General features: G+C 54.2%; 1 protein-coding gene across 4 annotated transcripts in view; it reads left to right on the top strand.

Moving 5' to 3' along the window:
* The first annotated feature begins 1591 nt into the window (after positions 1-1591).
* Positions 1592-19924, top strand: part of psda (pleckstrin and Sec7 domain containing a) — a 45929-nt gene continuing 27596 nt past the window's right edge. The window contains exons 1-9 of one of the 4 annotated variants that reach the window (XM_036126169.1): positions 1592-2952; positions 3039-3082; positions 3294-3610; positions 6438-8779; positions 9766-9889; positions 11051-11325; positions 11423-11700; positions 14984-15212; positions 15327-15580. In XM_036126169.1, the coding sequence (XP_035982062.1) occupies positions 6581-8779; positions 9766-9889; positions 11051-11325; positions 11423-11700; positions 14984-15212; positions 15327-15580 (3359 nt within the window). In that variant the 5' untranslated portion in view covers positions 1592-2952; positions 3039-3082; positions 3294-3610; positions 6438-6580. Of the gene's footprint in view, positions 3083-3202; positions 3611-6437; positions 8780-9720; positions 9890-11050; positions 11326-11422; positions 11701-14983; positions 15213-15326; positions 15581-19924 lie in introns of those variants that run through there. The other 3 variants (XM_036126166.1, XM_036126167.1, XM_036126168.1) reach the window with 3 other exon arrangements.

Below are 19924 nucleotides of genomic sequence, written 5' to 3'. Positions count from 1 at the left end.
AACTAGCGCCAGCTAACACGCTACATACGGCTAAGAGGCACACTTTTCTAATACGACTGTTAAATATTTAGATTTATTTAGCTACGCTGCTCACGTTTACCCTGCCGCTGTCACACAGCATGGCCATAACGCTTCAGACCAAACAGCAGCGTCTGGTAGTCATGCAAAGTCTGCGCTGGACCTGCGTCTCCAGGTGTGGAAACTCGTCTGTTGCACCGCGTTTTGATGCTTTTTCTGCGTCGCAACGGGTTTTGACACATGAAGCATCTGACATAACTTTGTGACACAGTGACGTATTTAATTCACCGATCCCTGAAGGCCTCTGACATAAAGTAGCTTTGCTAAACAAAAGTGTCACAAAACAAAATTCCATTGTGAAATAAGTCAATAAATCTTAAAAATCTTAAATGAAGAAATCTCAAATAAATGACAAAAGTAAAGAGTAATTTAAATATTTTGTTTTGTTTTAGTGGGACATTAATTTCATGGAATATTGATGAATAATTAACTGATAACAGTTTTTATTAATTTATCTAATTTTGAATGTAACGACTCTCCATAGATTGAGCGTAGCTCTGGAACTACGGCAGCCCTGCGGGGACAAGCGGCAGACTTTCCATCCAGGAATAGATGCTGGTGGTGCAGGAGGCTCCACTTGCTCTGCTTCTGGACCTGACTCGGGTCAGAGGTGTTCTCATGTACCATTCTGCGTCTGTTTATGAATGCAGTGGGAGCGTAAACTTTGAGTCACCGCATAAACAGCTTATTTGCATAAAAGTGACATAAAAGCAGCTCGCTCTGAAAGGAGCTCAAAACGGGTGAACTGGGGATTTGAAATCTTATAACCTGAGAAAGGTTCAGTGCAAAGAATTTAATGAACATATTTTGCATATCGTCTGTTTAAAGGGAAGCATAATGAGTCACCTTTAACTTCATCTGCTACTTCTTTCCAAGTCTAACAGTTAAACTCTTTTACATTAAAAGTTCATAAATCTGTTAAATCTAAATTATTTCATTATTAGGAATCCAAGCAGGTTGGTGGAAATATTAAATAAATCAATAAAAGGTTTCTCTCGCTTTGATCCCATTTATCACAGCTTTAATAAACCAAATTCGTTCTCTTTTCGAAACATTTTGCTGCTGTCTGATTGGTAGCTCCAGCCTGACGTGGGGTGACGTCATGCTCACGATGCGGAAATGGAAGTCACCGTGGAGAAGGTAAACTAAAGTGCAGCAGCTGCCTGGAAAATATTCACTAAATTGAATTAAACATTAAATTCCGTGGAGCGAAGAAGCAGCGGAGCAGCGACCGGAACCAGCGGCCCGCCGGTCCGGACCCAGCCGGGTTTCTGCGCTTTCTGCCCGCGGCGTAACGCAGACTAGCCTCAGTGGTCCAACTGTTCCCTGTGCGCGGTACCGGGACCAGAACCGTGGATGGACCGGCAGGGCGAGTCCACGTCTCTTCCTCTGCGGGCTTCCAGGGGCCGCTGAGAGCCGCCGAGAGCCGCCGAGAGCCGCCGAGCCCTGCTTCAGCCCGCTGCTATAGGTAAGAGACAGCTGCGCGGAACTCGCTTTAAAAACAGCAGGATTTCTGCTTATTCTCATTTTTACACAATAAAACCTGGTGCCGGACCCCAGTTAGAGTCTGGGCCGGCATAAGAGAGGTTCCGGAGGGATTCGGCCCTGATTTGGCTGCAGTAAAGAGCTTTGTGTTGCAGTAATGTTCCCACTTTCTCTTAAAGTGGCGTTGTTTATGAGGCGGTCCACCCTGCTGAGCGCCTCCTGCAGCGAGCGCAGGATCCTGGACCAATCTCCCTCTAAGCCGCATATTTCCACCTCATATAGCAGCCGAACCATAAAACTCTGGTATAGAACCCGGATTGCTGCTACATTGGCTGCAGAGCGCAGCTCCGGCCTGAATAATCTAGAAAACATTAAAATAAGAAGTTTCTTAATTAAGATCTTTAGTCCAGAATCCAGCCGAAAGGCGACAGAAACGGCTGTTTTATGGAGCAAACAGATTAATTCTAGTTTTAATAATGAATATAGACATGCTAGAGATGGGAGGAACCAGAACATGCCGAACTGGGCCGGCTCCATCCGTGGGGATGCAGAAGTGACCTTTAGAGGACAGGACCAGTAGGAGTCAGCACGGCTCAGCCAATCACAGACAGGCTGCTCATGAAAACAGGAAGTGCATTGAAGAGGGTATTAATAATAATGGAGCTAATGATGCTGGAGCCGCTGGTTTACTGGGTCTGGTTCGGGTTTCAGTAGACGGGTCAGAACCTCATGACCCGGTTGATGAGTCTGACCCAGAATTCCTGAATTTGGTATTCACTAACGGTTCATAATGACGTCATTTCCTCCTGACATGCCGCGCCTCTGGTGAACAGTTCTAAACCCGGTGCTGTCTGGACCCGTTCCTGTTGCCGTCTGTTCCACCAGAACCGTCATCTGAGGTTTAAACGGGTCACAGCCAGTTGGACCCAGTTACGGTTCTGATCATTTTCCAGTTTTTCTGCCATCACAGTTCAGCTTTGAGGATTTCCTCCCCAGAATGTTCATCTTAGAGTGTGCTGGTTCTGACCCGGTGAAATATGCAGAACCTGCAGCTCCTAGGCGCATCCCTGATCCGCCCGACCCGGATCAAACGACTGACCCGTTACCGGGCCTCTACAGAACCTCATGAGTCTCTGAGGAGGAGGTTCAGACAGAGGGTCACATCTAGATCTCGTAGAGCGTGGTTCTGGAGGACTGGACCCGGACACCCTGGGTCAGCGTGACCCGTAGAGCCACAGCTGGGTTCTGGTGGCCCGTTTCCTAATGGAGAGTGACTCTGGGTGGAGTGAGACGCGGAGGAGTGAGGGTTCTGGAAGCAGAACCGGCACCAGCTGGCTGGAGAGACGAGGAGAACCGGACCAAGGCGTGAGAACCGGAGCTCTGGGCCGGGTGAGTAGAACGTTTCGGTTGTTCCGTCGTGTCTGGATGTCAGCAGCTCTCTGGGTCACCACCATGATGTTTGCTTTCACTTCCAGGTCAGCTGGAGGCCCTGTGTGACCTTTGACCTCAGGTGTCTCAGGTAAGCGTGATGCTGCTGGGTCTCTCCTGCTGTCCTGTGTGTTTGTGGTTCTATGAGATGGGCCAGAGAAGGTTTCTGGTACCATCAGAACCAGCAGAGCCTGTCATGTGGTCACGTTACCTGGGAGACGCCGTCAGCCAATCAGACGGCAGCTCGGTGACATCACAGGCCTCATTCATTGATCACACTCTAACCTCTGCTTCCTGATCAGGTCTGGAGCCCCGCCCCCTCGGCGCTGTCCTCCCTGCCGTCTCGTCAGCGATTGGCTGCAGGAGCCGGCCCCTGATTGGCCGGAGGGGAGGAGGGAGGAGCTATGCAGCGATTGATCAGGATCAGGACAGAGAGGAGGAGCCGAGTGCGTAAATCCACGATGAGCCGGTTCTGCTGCAGACAACAAGTGTTCAGAGAGGAAGAGGAGGACAAACAGGACGAGGAAGACGAGGAAGACGAGTGACACGCAGAGGAAAGAGGAAGGGGTTACCACGGCAACACAGGAGCCGCCGCAGCGGCAGGACAGAGGACACTCAGGTAAGGTTACAGCTGCACGTGTCTGCATGTGTAGGTGTGTGTTGGAGAGCTGAGTGATGCATGCTGGGAGATGGGGGGGGGGGGGAATCCTATTAGCAGAGTCCAAGAAAAGTAGGGCTGAGTGCTTATCAGTCCACAGACACGTACACACAGGGACGTTAAGTTTGTTTTTAGTTTTAATCTCAGAGGATCAGACCCTTACACTGGGAAATCACCCCCCCCCCCATCCTCCTCCTGGTCATAATGGGTTAAAATGGTCTGGATCAGCGGTTCTCCTGGATCTCTGAAGCTCCTTTTAGTGGCTACAGTCCGGTTCTGTACCAGAACATTTCCAGAGGAACCCGACTCTGACCCCTGAATGATTCTGGATCCAGACTCAGCGTGCAGTGGAAGGATAACGTGTCACTCAGATCCTTCCTGGAAGCTTTTCCTGGTTCTTCAAGACATGAATCTAAACTCTAATAAGATTCCGAATCAATTCCCAACCCTGAACAGATTCTTAACCCTGAACAGATTCCTCACTCTGAACACATTCACAACTCTGAACAGATTCTTAACCCTGAACAGGTTTCTAACTCTGATTCCGAACTGATTCCTAACTGAACAGATTCCCGACTGAACAGAATCCTGAATATGAACAAATTCTTAACTCCAAACTGGTTCCTGACTGAACAGATTCCTCACTCTGAACACATTCACAACTCTGAACAGATTCCTCACTCTGAACACATTCACAACTCTGAACAGATTCTTAACTCTGAACAGAATCATCACTCTGAACAGAATCATAACTCTGAACTTAATCCTGACTCTGAACTGATTCCTGACTGAACTGATTCCTAAATTTGAACAGATTCTTAACTCTGAACTGAATCCTGACCCTGAACTGGTTTCCGACTCTGAACTGAATCCTGACTCTGACCTGATTCCTAACTCTGAACAGATTCTTAACCCTGAACTGGTTCCTGACTCTGAACAGATACCTAACTTTGAATAGATTCTTAACTCTGAACTTAATCCTGACTCTGAACTGATTCCTGACTGAACTGATTCCTAAATTTGAACAGATTCTTAACTCTGAACTGAATCCTGACCCTGAACTGGTTTCCGACTCTGAACTGAATCCTGACTCTGACCTGATTCCTAACTCTGAACAGATTCTTAACCCTGAACTGGTTCCTGACTCTGAACAGATACCTAACTTTGAATAGATTCTTAACTCTGAACTTAATCCTGACTCTGAACTGATTCCTGACTGAACTGATTCCTAAATTTGAACAGATTCTTAACTCTGAACTGAATCCTGACCCTGAACTGGTTTCCGACTCTGAACTGAATCCTGACTCTGACCTGATTCCTAACTCTGAACAGATTCTTAACCCTGAACTGGTTCCTGACTCTGAACAGATACCTAACTTTGAATAGATTCTTAACTCTGAACTTAATCCTGACTCTGAACTGTTTCCTGACTCTGAACGGATTCCTAACTCTGTACTGGTTCCTGTTCCTGATTCTGATTCTGAACAGAATCTGACTGAACAGATTCCTGACTCTGAACAGAATCATAACTCTGAACAGAATCATAACTCTGAACAGGTTTCTAACTCTGATTCTGAACTGTTTCCTGACTCTGAACGGATTCCTAACTCTGAACTGGTTCCTGATTCTGATTCTGAACAGAATCTGACTGAACAGATTCCTGACTCTGAACACATTCTTAACTCTGAACAAATTCCTAACTCCGAACTGGTTCCTGACTCTGAACAGATACCTAAATTTGAACAGATTCTTAACTCTGAACTGAATCCTGACCCCGAACTGGGTTCCGACTCTGAACTGAATCCTGACTCTGAACTGATTCCTAACTCTGAACAGATTCCTAAATTTGAACAGATTCTTAACTATGAACTGAATCCTGACTCTGAACTGATTCCTAACTCTGAACAGATTCCTAAATTTGAACAGATTCTTGACTCTAAACTGAATCCTGACCCTGAACTGGTTCCTGACCCTGAACTGGTTCCTGACTCTGAACTGAATCCTGACTCTGAACTGATTCCTAACTCTGAACGGATTCCTACATTTGAACAGATTCTTAACTGTAAACTGGTTCCTGACTCTGAACTGAATCCTGACTCTGAACTGAATCCTGACTCTGAACTGATTCCTAACTCTGAACAGATTCTTGAATCTAAACTGAATCCTGACCCTGAACTGGTTCCTGACTCTGAACTGGTTCCTGACTCTGAACTGAATCCTGACTCTGAACTGAATCCTGACTCTGAACTGAATCCTGACTCTGAACTGAATCCTGACTCTGAACTGATTCCTAACTCTGAACAGATTCTTAACTCCACTGATCTGGATCATCATGATGATGAGGTTCCTGCAGCTCCTCTGGAGCTAAAACCGGCCGCTGCTCTGAACCAGGAAGGAGCTTCATGGCGCGTCTGTCTGCCTTAGACATCTGCTTTGTTCCTTTTCAATCTGGACCTTAAGGTTCTGAATTTAGTTTAGTAATTACCACCTTTACAACACAACTGTCCAGAACCGGGACGGTAAAGCGGGCCGCTTCAGAACCAGCAGCCTCGCTGGTCCATGATTCTGAGTCGGTCTGACTCTCCAGAGGTTCTGCAGTCGCTGAATCGGGTCTCATGAATGAACCATGAGGTTCTTTGGGTTCTGACCCAGTTAGTCTGAGCACCTCACTGAATCTGGAGAACCAGAGGAAGCAGCCTGGGGGGTTCTGTTTAGTTGGGTAGAAAACCCGTATTAGCCCACACTTTAACGACTCAAGGTTCTTCCTCTGCTTTGTTTCTGGCTGCAGGTCTCAGAACCGTAGAACCCATGGAGGACCGACCCGGCGCTCTAACCGACAACCTCCAGAAAGCTCAGAGTTCTGCTGGTGAGACGGAGGCCCGGCGGACCTCTGCGTGCTGCACATAAGCTCAGGTTCTGAAAGGGGCGGCCATGTCTCAGCCAGGTAAAGTTCTGCACCTCATCGTGGAGGTCCGGTCTGTTTCCGAGGAGGACGAGAAGGTTCTGGGCGGAGGGACCGGCCCGTTGATGCTGCAGTGTCCAGAGACGGCCTCCCACAGGAGCTCCGCCCAGTCCAGTCCGACCCGGAGTCCAGAACTGTCCCCGGTACCGCCTCGCTCAGCCGGCGGAAGCCACGGCTCGCTCTCCTCCAGGTCTCCTTCCCGGCATTCAGTCAGCTTCCAGCTCCAACACCCTCAGTCCTCCCGGCCCGCGACCCGGTTCCAGCACCAGGAGGCCCGGTTCCAGCAGCAGGAGGCCCGGTTCCAGCAGCAGGAGGCCCGGTTCCAGCAGCCGGAGGCCCGGTTCCAGCAGCAGGAGGCCCGGTTCCAGCAGCAGGAGGCCCGGTTCCAGCAGCAGGAGGCCCGGTTCCAGCACCCGGAGGCCCGGTTCCAGCAGCAGGAGACTTCAGAGGACGGCTTTGGCCACCTGCTGGCGCTGCTAGCACCCCCCAAAGCCAGCACCGGCCCCCCCGGCCCCCCTGGCTGCAGCCCTGACCCGGGTCCCTGCTGGGGGAAGGGGGCCCCCCGGTCGCCTCCGTCCCCCCACTGGCTGACGGTGCCCCCCCCCTGCAGCAGCCACCCCAGGTCCTGGGAGGTCCCAGAGACGGTGGAGGACGACGGACGGACGTCTCTGGTGTCCTTCGGGTTCATAGAGAAAGGCAGCGTGGCACTGCCGGCCGGCGGCGTCCACCGCCCTGACGGCTACCTCGGCGGGGCGGGGAGAAGGATGAGCGATGCGGCGTGGTGCGGCGCCAGCACCCCAGGCCCCCCCCGGTCCTCGTGGGGGGGGCCGTACTTGTCCAAGGCAGCCACGGACACGGTTGCCAGGCACGCCACCCACAGGGCTTTGGAGGAGTTTGGATCTCCAGAACTGAGGCGCCGGTTTGCAGGTCCGTCAGAGAACCACAGTCCGTCTCTGCCGCGGGGTTCTCCGGCTCCTCGCTGCCGGTCCTGGGGCGGCTCGCCCGTCCTGCCCCGCAGTACTCGCACCCTGCCGTCCAGAACCGAGCTCCTGGACCTGGACAGGAGGTGTTGCCACGGATCAGTGAACGGATTACCCAGAAGCCCTGCATCAAACCGCCTGTGTGCCGCTGACCCGTTCTCCTCGGCGGCGCCGGCCTCGGCACCCGGACCCCCCCGTCCTGCTCAAAGCCCCCCGAGGGCCTGGGCCCCCGACGGTCACCAGGGGTCCAGTCCGTTTCAGCCGCCTCTCCCTGCAGGAAGACCCACAGACATTCAGCACGACGTCCCAAAGACCGGGCCCCCGACCGGCACCGCCCTCCATGGCGTTAATACCAGGTGGTCCGGTAAGACCCCCGGCGCCGGGCACCGTGCAACAGAACCCGGGAGCTTCAGTGAGTTCTCAGACAGCCGGAGTCCGTACCATGCGGGCCGCTGCGGCAGCAGAACCAGTGAGGCCAACAGTCCCCTGAGCGACCGGAGGAGCATCTCCCCGTACTCCATCGCTGATCTGGACTCTAAGGCAGAATCTGACAGAACCTCAGCCGGTTCTGCTGACAGACGGTACAAGTGGACTCCGTCTCCAACTCCCTCTGAAGTCGACTCGCTGAGGTCCGAGAGTCCCAAATATTCAGGGACCAAAGAGTCTGTCTGGCGCCCCATGTGTGAGGCGGAGAACCAGAACCAGAACCGGAGAACAGAACCCCTGGGCCCGCAGACTAAACCAGGACGCATTTCTCCTGCGGGGACTTCTGCCTCCGGGTCACCGGTGCTGGATCCCAGACTGAACCGGACCTCCTCACCGTCTGGAGACGGGTCCAGTTTCCACGGCTCCCAGCCGGCCCGGCGCCACCAGGCGGCGGTTCTGGACCAGAGGCAGAGGCGCTCCCCCCCTGTGGACGGACAGGAACCCGTCCTCCAGGCACCTGCTGGAGGTCCGGGTCAGAACCGCCGGCGCTGCAGCAGGAAGGAGGTCCAAGGAGTCCAGAAGCAGCTGGCCCAGGAGTGCCAGTCGCTGGTTCTGGGGCGGTCCAGGTCTCCCACAGGGGCCCGGGGCCCCAGCGGGGGGGCAGGGTCCTCCAGCTCCAGCGGGGTCACAGGCAGCCTGGGGGACGGCTGGTCCCCCGAGGCCTCGACCCGGTCCAGCCACGGCGCCGGTTCTGGGACGCAGGTGGGCTGGACGGGGCGGGCCTTAATAAACCTTATTAGGAAGCAGGCGTACGTAGATCCGTCATGGACCACGGTTCTGCTCGGTTCTGACCCGTAGGCCAGGAGGGAAGCTCAGGCCTTCCTGTTCCTGCTTCATTCAGAACCAGAACCATCGGACCCGAGAAGAACAGGAACCAGCAGGTTCTGAAGCTCTCAGGTTCCAGAGCACAGAAACTGCTGGTTGGTTCTGGTTCTGAGACACTGGGTCAGCACTGAGACCCGGCGGTTCTACATGGTTCCTACCTGACCCGGAACTCAGAACTAGATTTGGACCAGAATTTTTAATATATCAACAAACTGGAAATCTGTAATTTAGGAGCTGGTTCTGATCTGGTCCGTGTTCCTGGTGTGGGTCAGAACCCTGGCAGTACTTTGATTGGGCTTTAATCGGAAAGGAAGTCCATAGTAAGACTTTATGTGGTTCTGAACATTTGGATCCGGGTCCAAACCTGCCGGCCCGGTTCCTCCCGTGTTCTGTGGTGTTCTGGCCCGTTGGGTCCAGCGATGGGTTCTGTTGTTTCTGCTCCTTCAGAACTGGAGGAAGTTCTGACCCGGCTACCGATAAAAGAACCGGTTTGTTTCAAAGCTGGAGAACCCAACAGAACCACGTGGTTCTGGTTTTTAACGGATCAGTGCCTCAGTACCACCCATCAACGTTCAGAACCAGAATCTACTTAAAGTTTATGTCAGAGACCAGAGATGTTCTGTTTTCTGTGGTTCTTTTGGGTCTACCAGAACCCCTGAAACCTGATTCTGGTTCCGTTCCTCTTTGGGTCCCTGGTTCTGGTGCCAGCATGACCCGGTTTATCTAACCACATACGACCCAAAACCGTTTCAGAACGTAAGTTCTGCGTGAACCGGGCTTTGTTCCAGCACCAACAGCTGTCTTCTCTCCTCCTGCAGCCGGACCGGGCCTCACCGGACCGGGCCTCACCAGACCGGGCCTCACCGGACCGGGCCTCTCTGGACCGGGCCTCACCGTCCGACCCGTCTTCTCGCTCGCAGAAGATCGCCCGAGCAAAGTGGGAGTTCCTGTTCGGAGGCCCGGCGGACCCGGGTCATCGCAGCGCAGGTAGACGTTCCTGTTCAGAACCGCAGACCCACAGGTCCAAACGCTGAGCTGCCGGCGCCGTAAACAGGCGGCTTCCAGTAAACCAATTAGCAGCAGCTTAGCCGCTGTAGGAGCCCCCCCCCCCTCGCATCACTTCCTGTTCTGCCTCCATCAGCTGACCCGGTCCGCTTCAGGGTTCTAACCAACGGCCTTTGGACCCACTGAACCTTGACCCGTAGCTCAGAGGTCCGGTTCTATCAGAACCAGCTGGTTTAATGCTGCTTCATTCTTTGGAGCAGGGACTGGGTTTTATAACGGAGCTGCAGAAGGTTCTGGTGAAGGTTCTGGTGGAGGTTCTGGTGGAGGTTCTGGTGGAGGTTTACAACATAAGTGAAGTGATAAAAGTTCACCTCAGTGTTTGGGTCGGGCCTCAGGGGTTCTGCAGGCCGCCTTTATTGGACCTTGGTCACCGTTTCCCTCAGCTTGGACCACATGTCAGAACCCGACCAGAACAGCACGCAGCGATGTCTAAGGAGACGGTACCGGACCTGAGAACAGCGGGTCTTTAGGAACCGGGAAGGTTCTGGTCAAAGTTCTGAATGCTGTTCAGTCCAGAGATGTCGGACCCATTAGGCCCGCAGAACAGACTACATGTCCCATGATGCACTGCTACGTGGCTCAGGGCAGAGCTTATAGAACCCCTAAGAACCAGCAGAATCAGGCTCGGTTCTGTGCTGTTCTGCCTCTAGACGGGCCGGGCTGCCTGGTTCTGGTTGGGTTCTGGTTGGGTTCTGTGTGGGTCAGGTTGGGTCAGTTTTCTCTGTTTGGAACAATTATGTCCGGATTTGCTGCGGAGTTGCAGAACGGGTCCTGAAAGGTTCTGGACTTTTTCTGCAGGAGAACCGTGGGGCTCGGACCAAAGGTTCTGATCCAGTTTAGACGGACCAGAACTGGAGGATTTCAGTGTGGAAAGGGTTCAAATACAGGATCTGTGCCCTTTAGCAAACCTATAAGAGCGTTAACGGCACCGTTCCTCCGGGTTCAGCTGCTGTCCCCTGGCCCGGGTCAGAACCCGGCCCAGAACCCGGGTCAGAACCCAGCGCCTCCTGCCGGGCCCGGGTCAGAACCGCGGGGCTCCCGCTGTCGTCTCCGGGTCTCACGGTGTCCTCTGTCTTCACGCAGACGCCTCGTCCACAACGCCGCCGACCAGCTGCTCGCCCAGCCCCACCCCTCCCCCTTCCCTGCGCCTGCAGCCGTCCAATCAGAGGAGGGGGCGGGGCCACCGGGACCAGAGGCTCTCGCATCACGAGGTGCGGCAGGTGGAGGTGGAGCTGGTCGCCCCGCGCCCCAGAGGCCCCGCCCCCAGCACTGGTGTCATCCGGCGCTCCATCAAGTACTCTGAGACGGACCTGGACGCCGTGCCGCTGCGCTGCTACAGGGAGACGGACCTGGACGAGGTGAGCCGCTCCTGACGGTTCTGATGGTTCTGATGGTTCTGCCGGGCTGAAGGTGCGCGGCGCCGACCCGATGGCTGACGGTGTTGCTGTCGTCCAGGTGATGCGAGCGGAGGCGGAGGCCGGCGAGGAGGACTCAGCCTTCAGCAGCCAGCGCAGCGCTCTGGGGAAGTCCTGCTTCAGCCCCGAGGACGTCTGCAGGCCCGGTTCTGGAGGACGGAGAGAGGAGAATGGACGGGAGGAGGAAGAGGAGGAGGAGGAAGAGGAGGAGGAGCAGGAGGAGGTGGCCAGCTGGGCCAGCGTCAGGATGCAGGGGGACCGGCAGAGACAGAGAGCCGCCAAGGAGGAAGAGGAGGTGTTCAGTCTGCTGCTGAAGGGGTGAGACCCGGTTCTGTTCCTCTGACCCGGTTCTGCTCCACATAAACCCGCAGGTTCCGCCTTTTGGTTCTGGTGGAGCAGAACTTTATTCAGAACAAACCTCTCTGGTCCAGTTAGGAGACAGAACCTGATGGACCAGAACCCGACTCACCCGGCTCTCTGCCGGTTCTCCTGGATCAGGTCGGGTCCGTCGGGTTCTGGTGGGTTAGTGTTGCAGTCACAGGAGGAGAACCGGACCTCAGAGCGGCAGGTCCAGTGTTCTGTTTCCTCCTCCAACCTGAGCTGCTCATGAGCTTCCTGGTCCGGTTGGTTCTGGTCGGGCCGGCCCATCAACCCAGAACCTGTTGGTTCTGACCAAGGGGACGGGTCAGGAGTGGACCTCTCTAGTCTCCACCAGGTGTTCTGAAGCGCTGATTGTGTTTTAGCTGCAGTAAAGAGCAGATAAAGTTAAAGGAATAATAATAATAATGATAATAATAATAATAATAATAATAATAATAACAATGATAATAATAATGATAATAATAATAATAATAGTGATAATAATGATAATAATAGTAATAAGAATAATAATATAATGTGATCAACAGTATCATATAACCATCCTGCTGATTCTGCTGATCCTGCTCCTAATATGATGATGCTAATCATCATACAGTCCCCTCGTGACTATCATGCTCCCCTAGCTCCTCCTCCTGCTAATCCTCGTGCTCTCTCCGTGCTCATCCTCCTCGTCCTCCTCCTCCTCCCTGCTACTCATGCTGCTGCTGCTCCTCGTCCTCCTCGTGCTACTACTGCTCCTCCTCCTCGTGCTCCTCCTGCTCCTCCCCGTCCTCCTCGTCCTCCTCCTCCTCCTGCTCCTCCTCCTCCTCGTGCTCCTCTGCTCCTCGTCCTCCTCCTCCTGCTGCTGCTGCTCCTCCTCCTGCTCCTCCTGCTGCTGCTGCTCCTCCTCCTCGTGCTCCTCTGCTCCTCCTTCTGCTGCTGCTGCTCCTCCTACTCGTGCTCCTCCTGCTCCTCCTCGTCCTCCTCCTCCTCCTCGTCCTGCTGCTGCTGCTCCTCCTGCTCTTCCTCCTGCTGCTCCTCCTCCTCCTCCTCGTGCTCCTCCTCGTCCTGCTCCTTCTTCTTCTCCTCCTCGTGCTCTTCCTGCTCCTCCTCGTCCTCCTCCTCCTCCTCGTGCTCCTCCTGCTCCTACCCGTCCTCCTCCTCCTGCTCACTCCTCGTCCTGCTCCTCCTCCTCCTGCTCCTCGTGCTCCTCCTGCTCCTCCTCGTCCTCCTCCTCCTCCTCCTTTTCTCCTCGTGCTCCTCCTGCTCCTCCTCGTCCTCCTCCTCCTGCTGCTCCTCCTCCTCCTGCTCCTCCTGCTGCTGCTCCTCCTGCTCCTCCTCGTCCTCCTCCTCGTCCTCCTGCTGCTGCTGCTGCTGCTCCTGCCGCTGCTCCTCCTCCTGCTGCTGCTCCTGCTCCTCCTCCTCCTCGTGCTCCTCCTCCTCCTCGTCCTCCTCCTCCTCCTCCTCCTCCTGCTCCTCCTCCTGCTCCTCCTCCTCGTGCTCCTGCTGCTGCTGCTGCTGCTGCTCCTCCTCGTGCTCCTCCTGCTCCTCCTCGTCCTCCTCCTCGTCCTGCTGCTGCTCCTCCTGCTCTTCCTCCTGCTGCTCCTCCTCCTCCTCGTGCTCCTCCTCGTCCTCCTCCTTCTTCTTCTCCTCCTCGTGCTCTTCCTGCTCCTCCTCGTCCTCCTCCTCCCTCCTCCTCGTGCTCCTCCTGCTCCTCGTGCTCCTCCTGCTCCTCCTCGTCCTCCTCCTCCTCCTCCTTTTTCTCCTCGTGCTCCTCCTGCTCCTCGTCCTCCTCCTCCTGCTGCTCCTCCTCCTCCTCCTCCTCCTGCTCCTCCTGCTGCTGCTCCTCCTGCTCCTCCTCGTCCTCCTGCTGCTGCTGCTCCTGCTGCCGCTGCTCCTCCTCCTGCTGCTGCTCATGCTCCCTCCTCTCTCGTGCTCCTCCTCCTCCTCGTCCCCCTCCTCCTCCTCCTCCTGCTCCTCCTCCTCGTGCTCCTCCTCCTCCTCCTCGTCCTCCTCCTCCTCCTCCTCCTGCTCCTCCTGCTCCTCGTGCTCCTCCTGCTCCTCCTCCTGCTGCTCTCCTCCTCCTGCTGCTGCTCCTCGTGCTCCTCCTGCTCCTCCTCGTCCTCCTCCTGCTGCTGCTCCTCGTGCTCCTCCTCGTGCTGCTCCTGCTGCTCCTCCTGCTGCTGCTGCTGCTGCTGCTCCTGCTGCTCCTCCTCCTCCTCGTGCTCCTCCTGCTCCTCCTCGTCCTCTCCTCCTCCTCCTGCTCCTCCTCCTCGTGCTCCTGCTCTCCCCCTCGTGCTCCTCCTGCTCCTCCCCGTCCTCCTCCTCCTCCTCCTCTCCTCTCCTCTGCTGCTGCTGCTGCTCCTCCTCCTCGTGCTCCTCCTGCTCCTCCTGTCCTCCTCCTTCTCCTCCTGCTCCTGCTGCTGCTGCTCCTGCTCCTGCTCCTCCTCGTCCTCCTGCTCCTCGTGCTCCTCCTGCTCCTCCTGCTGCTGCTGCTGCTGCTCCTCCTCCTCCTGCTCCTCCTCCTGCTGCTGCTGCTCCTCCTCCTGCTGCTGCTGCTGCCTCCTCCTCCTGCTGCTGCTGCTGCTGCTGCTCCTCCTCGTGCTCCTCCTGCTCCTCCTGTCCTCCTCCTTCTCCTCCTGCTCCTGCTGCTGCTGCTCCTGCTCCTGCTCCTCTCGTCCTCCTGCTTCTGCTCACTCCTGCTCCGCCTTGCTGCTGCTGCTGCTGCTCCTCCTCCGGCTCTCCTCCTCCTCTGCTGCTGCTGCCTCCTCTGCTGCTGCTGCTGCTGCTCCTGCTCTGCGTGACGCTGCTGCTGCTGCTCCTCCTGTCCTACACTGCTAGCTGCTGCTCTGCTGCGCCTCCTGCCTCCTACTTCTGCTGCTGCTGCATGCTCCTCCTGCTCCTCCTCCACCTCTGCTCCCCTCCTCCTCTCCTCCTCCTCTCTCCTGTCCCTCCTCTTGCTTTTCCCCCTTGCTCTGATCCACCCTTTCAATTTTTATACCCGTACTGATGCGATCCGTCATCTTCACTAACGCTGACTCCCATCCCGTGGGATTCCTGAAAAAAAGCTTGTGTTTCTGACCCGTATAGCCTGATACTGTCGGCTCTGGACCATAAAGCCTGTCAGTTCCAGCCTGTAAAGTCGGAACCCGTTGGGTCGTAAAACTTGGTCTGGTCCGACCCATCGAACCAGAACCTGTCTGTTCTGACCCATAAAGTGTGGCGTGTTCTCCTCCACCAGAACCTTGGACCCGGCCCACGGCGGGCTGAAGTCTCCGGTACCGGTGGGCGGGCCGCGGCGGCCGTCTGAGAGCCAGCTGGACTCGTTCAGCCGGCACTTTGAGAGCATCATGGAGTCTCACCGGGCCAAGGGGACGTCCTACAGCAGCCTGGACAGCGTGGACCTGCTCACCTCCGGCTCCACCTCCGTCTTCACCTTTGATCTGCCCACCCTCACCCCGGAGATCCAGGTAGGGCCCGACCCGCCGGTGCCGCCCGCCCCCCGGACCCGGCGCTGACCCGGCGCTGACCCGGCGCTGACCCGGCGCTGACCCGGCGCTGACCGTGACCGTCTCTCTCCTCAGAGCCAGATCTGCGAGAGCGCCAAGCAGATCCTGGAGCTCAGCTTCGCGCCGCTGGCCCGGTCCGACTCCTGCGGCCGGCCCGAGACGACCCGGTCCGAGACGGCCCTCGGCGCCGCGGGGGCCGGGCCCCGCCAGGGGTCCCGGGACGACTGCGGGCCCCCGGGCCGGTCCCGGTCCGAGAAGGAGTCGTGGCGGCGCCCCGTCGTCACGGACGGTTTCCGAAAGGCGAGCTCGGTGCCGGCGCTGCACAGCAGGTGAGTCGGACCCGAAGGTTCTGATCCAGACACGAGGAGAAACTGAGAAACTGACCCGATGGTTCTGTGAGGTTCCACTGGGTTCTGTTTGAGACCCGGATCCGACTAACGTCCACCTGCTTCCTGCTCTCATTCAGACCGGACCTGCTGGTTCTGAGGGCCTGCAGGCTTGTCTTCTCTGCTGGGTTATGTTCTGGGCTGGGCTGGGTTCTGTTTCTGTTCTGCTCTGGGCTGGGTTCTGTTTCGGTTCTGGGCTGGGCTCGGTTCTGTTTCTGTTCTCTGCTGGGCTCGGCTCTGTTTCGGTTCTGGGCTCGGCTCGGCTCTGTTTCGGTTCTGGGCTGGGCTCGGTTCTGTTTCTGTTCTGGGCTGGGCTCGGTTCTGTTTCTGTTCTGGGCTGGGCTCGGTTCTGTTTGTCCTCAGCAACAGGACCTGTGAGCATTGTCTGAACGTTTCTGGACCCTAAACCAGAACCTGCTGCAGTATCACTGGTGGCCACAGGGTGGCAGCACAGTCCTGTTGGTTCTGTTTGGGCTCAGCTTTAGAAAATTCTGAGCCCAAACAGAACGTTCTGTTCTGACAGTATTTCTGCTGTGGACTGAACCAGAACCTGCAGAACCCCATAAAAGTTCTGCTGCCTTTTATCAGAACCGACCATGAAAAACAGTAATTCAGACAAACAGCAACTTTATTATTATTATTATTATTATTATTATTATTATTATTATTATTATTATTATTATTATTATCATCACAGTATAGAAGCTAATAAATAAAGATGTAAAGGTTTAGAGTTCTGCTGTCAGACACACCTGGAGTCTGTTACCATGGCGATCACAGGCATCTCTGAAGGATCAAAGGAAAATATGCTGATTCATCCTTTCATCCATCATCCATCCATCCTTCATCCACCCATTCATTCATCCATTCATCCGTCCATTCGTCCATTCATGCATCCATTTATCATCCAACCTCCATCCATCTTTCATCCATCCATCATCCTTACATCCATCCATCATCCTTACATCCATCATCCATCCATCCTTCATCCACCCATTCATCCATTCATCCGTCCATTCGTCCATTCATCCATCCATTTATCATCCAACCTCCGTCCATTTATCCATCCATTTATCATCCAACCGCCATCCATCCTTCATCCATCCATCATCCTTCCATCATCCATCCATCCATCCTTCATCCACCCATTCATCCATTTATCCACCCATTCATCCATTTATCCATCCATTCATCCATCCATCCATTGATCATCCAACCTCCATCCATCCTTCATCCATCCATCATCCTTCCATCCTTCATCCACCCATTCATCCATTCATCCATCCATCCTTCATCCACCCATTCATCCATTCATCCATCCTTCATCCACCCATCCATCCATTCATCCATCCATTCATTGATCATCCAACCTCCATCCATCCTTTATCCATTCATCCATCCATTCATCCATCCATTGATCATCCAACCTACATCCATCCTTCATCCATTCATCCATCCATTCATCCATCCTTTGATCATCCAGCCTCTATCCATTCATCCATCCATCGATCATCTAACCTCATCCACCCTTCATTCATTCATCCATCCATTCATCCAACCTCCATCCACCCTTCATTCATCCATTCATCCACCCTTCATCCATTCATCCATCCATCATCCAACCTTCATCCGTCATCCATCCATTCATCCAACCTCCATCCACCCTTCATTCATCCATTCATCCACCCTTCATCCATTCATCCATCCATCATCCAACCATTCATCCATCCTTCATCCATCCACCCATCATCCATTCATTCATCATCCATCCATCCTTCATCCACCCATCATCCATCCATTCATCCATCCTTCATCCATCCATTAATCCTGTCATTCATCCATCCTTCATCCATCTATCCATCCTTCATCCATCCATCCTTCATCCATCCATCCATCCTTCATCCATCCATCCATCCTTCATCCATCCATTCATCCATCCATCCTTCATCCATCCATCCATCCTTCATCCACCATCCATCCATCCATCCTTCATCCACCATCCATCCATCCTTCATCCATCCATCCTTCATCCATCCATTCATCCATCCATCCTTCATCCATCCATCCATCCTTCATCCACCATCCATCCATCCATCCTTCATCCACCATCCATCCATCCTTCATCCACCCATACTTCATCAATCTATCCATCATTCATCCATCCACCCATCCATCCTTCATCCATCCATCCTTCATCCATCCATCCATCCTTCATCCATCCATCCATCCACCATCCATCCATCCTTCATCCATCCATCCATTCATCCATCCACCATCCATCCTTCATCCATCCATCCATTCATCCATCCATTCAGCATCCATCCATCCTTCATCCATCCATCCATTTTTAGTCTTTCTTCATTATCTTGTGATTAGATCTAATATATTTATTCAGTTTATGGCTAAATATTAATGAATGATGCTGACAGAAGCTTCTTGTTATAATTGGTTATAACTCGTTAGAACTCGTTAGTCTCCCTAAATGTTCTCATGGATCTCATGGACTGTGTGGTTCTGCACTCTCCATGAAAGTCAGTGATGAGGTTCTGCAGGAACTTCTCAGGAACCCAGCGATCGTTTCCAGCTGCGTGTTGAGGCTTCCTCCTTCCTCCTTCCTGCTTCCTGCTTCCTGCTTCCTGCTTCCTCCTTCCTCCTTCCTGCTTCCTGCTTCCTGCTTCCTCCTTCCTGCGGCTCTTCACCACATTCAGGCCGTCGAGGAACCAGAGCTGCAGGGAGGGTTCAGGTTCTCCGCCTTCCTCCTGGCCTGGTTCCGCTGCTCCGCTGGGCGTGGACCCACAGAACTCCGGTCCAAACACCGCCGAGCTTTATTGTCTGCAGAAGGAAACGGGTCGGAGCCGCAGCGCAGGAATTCAGGCCTGGAAATGAAAAACAGGATCCCACCCAAACAACAACAGCTGCTGCTGCTGCAGGCTGAGCCTTACGTCACTTTAAAGTTTATATTTATACATTTATAAACAGCATAAATATGTTTATATTTATACATTTATAAACAGCATAAATATGTTTATATTTATACATTTATAAACAGCATAAATATGTTTATATTTATACATTTATAAACGGCCCTGACCTAAAGTCCTGAAGCTAGGCCTAGCCCAGAATAACAGTGAGGAGCACAGAAAGTCCTTCAGCAGTAGAACCAGCCAGGAAGGTTCTCCCTCAGCTGCTAGTACAGCAACACACCCAGCTCTGGTTTCCTGGGAATGTGAATAAATTCAATCCAGATTTAGTCTTTGAAGCTCTTAAAAACGTCTGAAACTGCAGCTCAGTCCCTGCAGACACACACACACACACTCACACACACACACACACACACACACACACACACACACACACACACACACACACACACACACACACACTCACACACACACACACACACACACACACACACACACACACACACTCACACACACACACACACACATGCAGGTCCTCAGCGTCTGGAGGGAAATTCCTCATGGCTTCATCCAGACAGCGCCTCGCAGAGGAAGACCTCCTCCTCCTCTTCCTCCTCCTCCTCCTCATTCATGTGGATCTCCACCATCTGCTCTGCGGCTCCGCTGACCTCTGACCCCTTTCTCTGTTTAGGCGTGGAGCTTCTAGATTTATAAACGTCATGATTTCACCATGTGAGCTTCTCCAGCCGCTCGGCTCTGAGGTCTGAACGTCACAAACGGACCAATCAGAACCAGACTAAACATCCTCAGAGGAGAGGATCTGTGCAGCACAGCTGGGTTCTGGTTCTGGTTCTGGTTCTGGTTCTGGTTTCCCTCCTGGCCTCAGGGCCCGGTCCGCTCTGGGATCTATTTTTAGCAAACTGAAGGAGACGCAGTGAAGTCCAGTGAGCTGCAGATAGAAACTTCCAGGAAGGTAAGATGAGACAAAGAGAGGAAGAGGGAAAGGAGAGGACAGAGGGGGCAGGGAGGAGGAGGAGGAGGAGGAGGAGGAGGAGGAGGAGCGTCCCGGGTCAGCCGGGGGAGGAAGCACATACCTCCGTCCCCTCAGAGGAGGGAAACCAGACCAGAGGCTCCGACTGGGAGACGGCCGAGGCTCCACGGCGCTTTGGAGGCTTTTAGGCCGGGAGCAGCGAAGGAGACGAAGAGGAGACGAAGAGGAGATGAAGAGGAGATGATGTCATCATGCTAACACCAGGACCTTCTCCGCTCAGCCACGCCTCCCGCCTCAGAGGCGTCGATGTCGTTTGATTGGCCGCCGCGTTCAGCCCCTGACATCAAGCGGCGGGCTGGGATTGTGGGCGGGGCC

The sequence above is a fragment of the Fundulus heteroclitus genome, chromosome 22 (assembly GCF_011125445.2).
Source record: "Fundulus heteroclitus isolate FHET01 chromosome 22, MU-UCD_Fhet_4.1, whole genome shotgun sequence".
NCBI classification, from domain to species: Eukaryota; Metazoa; Chordata; class Actinopteri; order Cyprinodontiformes; family Fundulidae; genus Fundulus; species Fundulus heteroclitus.
This window is presented reverse-complemented; position numbering and strand designations above follow the sequence as displayed.